The sequence below is a fragment of the Odocoileus virginianus genome, unplaced genomic scaffold (assembly GCF_023699985.2).
Source record: "Odocoileus virginianus isolate 20LAN1187 ecotype Illinois unplaced genomic scaffold, Ovbor_1.2 Unplaced_Scaffold_37, whole genome shotgun sequence".
Lineage (NCBI taxonomy): Eukaryota > Metazoa > Chordata > Mammalia > Artiodactyla > Cervidae > Odocoileus > Odocoileus virginianus.
In genome coordinates, this window is record NW_027224299.1 from 157,789 (window position 1) to 163,039 (window position 5,251).

At 43.2% G+C, this 5,251-nt stretch overlaps 1 protein-coding gene and 1 pseudogene across 1 annotated transcript; both read left to right on the forward strand.

Annotated features, from left to right (window-relative positions):
- Positions 1-421: 421 nt before the first annotated feature.
- Positions 422-1,004, forward strand: LOC139033699 (interferon omega-1-like; annotated as a pseudogene).
- Positions 1,005-2,445: 1,441 nt separating this feature from the next.
- LOC110144832 (small COPII coat GTPase SAR1A) lies at positions 2,446-3,170 on the forward strand. The gene has a single exon (XM_070463178.1). It carries the CDS (start codon positions 2,525-2,527, stop codon positions 3,119-3,121), a length of 597 nt encoding a protein of 198 aa, XP_070319279.1. The 5' UTR covers positions 2,446-2,524; the 3' UTR covers positions 3,122-3,170.
- The last annotated feature ends 2,081 nt before the right edge of the window (positions 3,171-5,251 follow it).

Here is a 5,251-nt window from a genome sequence, read left to right on the forward strand (position 1 = left end):
AAGAGGGAAAAACGAAGCCTAAGAGCAAGCCAACAATGTGTTCATGGATGAGAGGAGAGTAACACTTATGAATGAGAGATAAAGGACAATAACGTGTGTGATCACACATGTCCATCAATACAGACTTAAGACAAAGACCTTTCTCATTTGATTGAAAAATATTCATTTGGATGGGCACTTCTGAAGTCACTAGGAAAAGGCAAAATTAACAGTCTAGAAGGAAGAAAATTACTTTGACTGTATTTAGAATACATAACAGAAAACCAAAAAAGGAAGTAAAAGTGTATAGAAATGATTAGAAAATGAAAACTGCCATGTTCCCTATTTAATGGCCTTGCTTAGAAAGCATGGCATCAGAGAACCTACCTCAAGGTTCACCAGACGCTGATTCCGCCAGCCCAGCAGCAGCCTCATCTTCCCCATGGCCTTCGTACTCTCTCTACTGATGGCCTTGGTGCTGGTCAGCTACGGCCCGGGAGGATCCCTGGGCTGTGACCTGTCTCTGAGCCATGTGTTGGCTGGCACTGAGAGGAACCTCACTCTCCTGGACCAAATGAGGAGACTCTCCCCTCACCTCTGTCTGCAGGACAGAAAAGACTTCGCTTTCCCCCAGGAGATGGTGGAGGGCGGCCAGCTGCAGGAGACCCAGGCCGTCTCTGTGCTCCACGAGATGCTCCAGCAGAGTTTCAACCTCTTCAACACAAAGCGCTCCTCTGCTGCTTGGGACAGCACCCTCCTGGAGCAGCTCCGCACTGGACTTGGTCAGCAGCTGGCTGACCTGGACGACTGTTGGCAGCAGGTCACGGGAGAGGAAGACTCTGCCCTGGGAAGGAAGGGCCCCACAGAGGCCGTGACAAAATACTTCAAGGGAATCCATGTCTACCTGAATGAGAAGGAATACAGCGTCTGTGCCTGGGAAATCGTCAGACTGAATATCAGGAGAGCCTTCTCTCTCTTAATCAACCAGCTTGAAAGAACATTTAAGAATGTAGGATGGAGACTGATCTGACCTTGACATGACTCTCACTGACTAAGATGTCACATCACCCTCGTATACCCACCTGGGGTCATTTCAGAAGACTCTGAGTTCTGCTTCAGCCACCAAATTTATTGAATTAACTCAGCCAATACATGTCAGTGGTCATAAGCAAGGAGATATAAAAGTACCCAGCTGCAGGAGTATCAGTCTATAAGCAACAACTGTTTTGATGTTATTTATTTATATTGTATTTATTTAATGTTATTGTATCTCAATATCTTATATTTTCATATAAAAGATGTGTGCTTACATTGTATTAAAATTTAGAAAATATATTCCCCTTTCTATGATTCAAATTGTAATTTGTTTTATTTATTAAATACTTATCAAGCTAAACTTCTTGAGTTTTTTTTATTTTAAAAAACTAAGTCCTTATTTTGTCTATATATACCTATCACAAAACAGCATTTGTTCATTTTATACTGTGGAACAGTTCTATGACTTTCTCACAAATGTTTGTCAAAAGGTGGAATTCTTCAGGCTTTCTGGTGGTGCAGTTTTTAGCACTCTGAGCTTTTCCTCCAGGGAGCCTTGGTTGAGAACTAAAGACCATTACAGCATACTAACACATATATATGGAATTTAGAAAGATGGTAACGATAACCCTATATGCAAAACAGAAAAAGAGACTCAGATGTATGGAACAGACTTGTGGACTCTGTGGGAGAAGGCGAGGGTGGGATGTTTCAAGAGAACAGCATCGAGACATGTATATTATCTAGGGTGAAACAGATCACCAGCCCAGGTTGGATGCATGAGACAAGTGCTCGGGCCTGGTGCACTGGGAAGACCCAGAGGGATCGGGTGGAGAGGGAGGTAGGAGGGGGGACCGGGATGGGGAATACATGTAAATCCATGGCTAATTCATTTCAATGTATGACAAAACCCACTGCAATGTTGTAAAGTAATTAGCCTCCAACTAATAAAAATAAATGGAAAAAAAAAAAAGATCCTATAAGCTGTCGAGGGTGCCAAGAAAAAAACAGGTAGAAAGGAGATTATGAAATTGAACAAAATAGTTAATCTTGATGTCATAGGCATAACTAATCTATACCCACTCATTACAGAATGGCTGATATAAATGTCTGAGGGAAGCAGTCTCCTCCCGCTGGAAAGCTGATGACACGCGGTGTTGATGGCCGCTCCTGACGCCTATTACTCTGTCCTCCCACCTTCTCCTCAGTCCTGCCTGACTGAGCAGTTCACCCCCTTACACAGCGCCTTCACTGCCTCCATCACAGGAGCTCCGTTCTGTGCTGATTTCTTCCAGCTGCACGGGGTAGTCAGAGTGGAAGCCACAGGAAGAGAGCCCAAGTGAAAGAGAGTTCTAGAAATTCCAAAACCTCTGAAACCCAGCCCTGCTATTTACCAACACTGTGACCCTGAAAAATCTCACAGACGGCTGCTGGGCTCTGTGCTCTGAGGGAGGGTCCTAGCCGCCTGCTGCCGCCGGAGGAACCCCTTGGGCCGGAGTAAGCATTAATAATGTCTTTCATCTTTGAGTGGATCTACAATGGCTTCAGCAGTGTGCTCCAGTTCCTAGGACTCTACAAGAAATCTGGAAAACTTGTATTCTTGGGTTTGGACAATGCAGGCAAAACCACTCTTCTACACATGCTCAAAGATGACAGACTGGGCCAGCATGTTCCAACATTACATCCAACATCAGAAGAGCTGACAATTGCTGGAATGACTTTTACAACTTTTGATCTTGGTGGGCATGAGCAAGCACGTCGGGTTTGGAAAAATTACCTCCCAGCAATTAATGGGATTGTCTTTCTGGTGGACTGTGCAGATCATCCCCGACTTATGGAATCCAAAGTTGAGCTTAACGCTTTAATGACAGATGAGACAATATCCAATGTGCCAATCCTTATCTTGGGTAACAAAATTGACAGAACAGATGCAATCAGTGAAGAAAAACTCCGTGAGATATTTGGGCTTTATGGACAGACCACAGGAAAGGGGAATGTGACCCTGAAGGAGCTGAATGCCCGCCCCATGGAAGTGTTCATGTGCAGTGTGCTCAAGAGGCAAGGATACGGCGAGGGCTTCCGCTGGCTCTCCCAGTATATTGACTGATGTTTGGACAGTGAAAATAAAAGAGTTTTACTTCTCTGGACTGATCCTATTCACAGCTTCCTCATGAACTTTTCTAATAGAACAAGGAAAGCTCTCCGACCGTGTCTGGCGTTGAGAAGCCAAGAGTCTGTCTGCTCTCATCGCCCAGTGGGGCATGTGCTCTTCTCCGCACTGTTGGGAAGTACTGCTGCCCCATGTGCTGGTGCAGCTCAGCACCCCGGGACTTGAGGTGGCAGGATTTGTCGAGTAGAGCTGTGTGCCATCACGGGCCACCTGGAAAGAAAAACACGTCTCACCACTGTGGTTGATTTCAAAAGAAAGTGATTCTATTTTTTAAAGAAAGTGTTGTTAATGTAATTGGTGACCCTCCTCATAACTTTTTTAAGTTCACAATATACTTGGTCCAGAGTTTTTTTTTTTTTTAAATCTAGTGAATGGCATTTAGACATTTCATAAAATTATGCACAGATACACGTTGGGAGTCCAGAGCTCAGTTCAGTGAGCAGCAGGCTGGTGAGAGAGGCTCCCCATCTCCCTGGCTGCCTTTGGTAGGTGGCACCACCCTGTGCACAGAGCCCTCGGAAAGAGCAGAACTCCAGCCTTGCAGCTGAGGCTGGTTTCCACTGTGGTGGGCTCCGGTCATGTCTCATCCCAGCATGGATAGTATATGGGTCACTGCGGAGGAGTTAGTTCTAGTGTGGGTTATTGTTACTGTCTTTACTCAGTAAGTTACCAATTTCAGCCAGTCTTTGCTTTTATGCAGTTTTAAAATTTCGTTTCTTTCTGTAGCACCTTTTTCATTTTCAGTTGTAAAAAGTGACTTTCACCTCATGAAAGATTTGAGAACATCTCCCATGTTGTCACACACTGCAGGTGTGTCTCAGTCATTTTTGCAAATTCTAGGGGACATTTTTTTTCTCAATAGGAGAGTCACACAGGACACAGATAACAGCTTAAGGACTCTTAATTCTGTGAGTTGAGAACTTCGACATCTGATACTATAGCATTTGTTTGAATCTAGGAAAGATTTACTCCACTTGCAGAGTTTGGTTTCTTTATTGGACTCTTCATGAACTCTGTTTTTTTGTATTGGTTATCAGGTTTTTTTTTTTGGTGTTAAAGGTTATCATCTGTAACTTTTCCAGATTTTGGGGGTGGGTGGGTGGGTGGGAAGTGTTATGAAATTGTCTTTCTCCAGGCCAGAAATAACCTGGGGAAATTCTAATCCAAGAACTGTGTGTTGAGCTGTTCCTTTTGAGCCAGCATCACTTGTCAGTTAGCACCTGGTATAAGTCTCAGCGTCCCCAGCGGTGTGATGAGGGTTATTTTTATGGCATTCCATTTTCCTAATGTCATGTGTGAAATTGGATTTTCATGATCTTAACCAATGTTTTACCCTTGTAGTAAAGGATGAAGGGATAAGAGATGGTCTTCATATGGAAATATATCTTCTTTAATGAAAAATTAGAGGTATTTTTCTCAGAACTGAAAATTGTGATGTTGAGGCTTATTTGCCGAGGACTGAACTAAAGTCAGTGGATTCTTGCTTTTAATGTGAGAGCATGGAAAGTGTGGATAACACATTCCTGGGGTGAGAATATTTTTCTTTAGTTGGATGTCGCATCGTTAGTCTTTAGTACTGACCTGTTGGGAAAGCATAACTTTTTCACAGCTCGGTACCAAATGCAGAGGCTCAATGAAGCATAAAGCTGGGAAGAACAAGTCTTTCATTTATTAGCAAGCATAGCTGGTTTGGAAAGGGGTTAAAGCCTTAAGTGAACAAATCTAGCTAATGGTGAATGAACTAGGTAGTTAAATTGCATACTTTTGATTTCCTTTGGCTAAAGGTAACCCATACTTCTCTATCCAGAGATATGAGAGGTGTGATTGCTTCAGTGTTAGTTTTCTTCTTATTATTTTTTTTCTATTTGTCCCTAGTCAATTTTTAGCAAGCTAGAAAACTATGGATTCTACACAGGGCAGCTCTTTGTGAAAGTGGTTTATTTTGGCCACCGGAGAAAGAGTTGGGATTGAAAAATCAAGTGGCACCTGTCTGTTTCTTCCCCCACAGAAAACACAGTTCCTATAATAAAATAGAGGAAAGAAGATGCTGTGAGGAGCTTGGCTCCT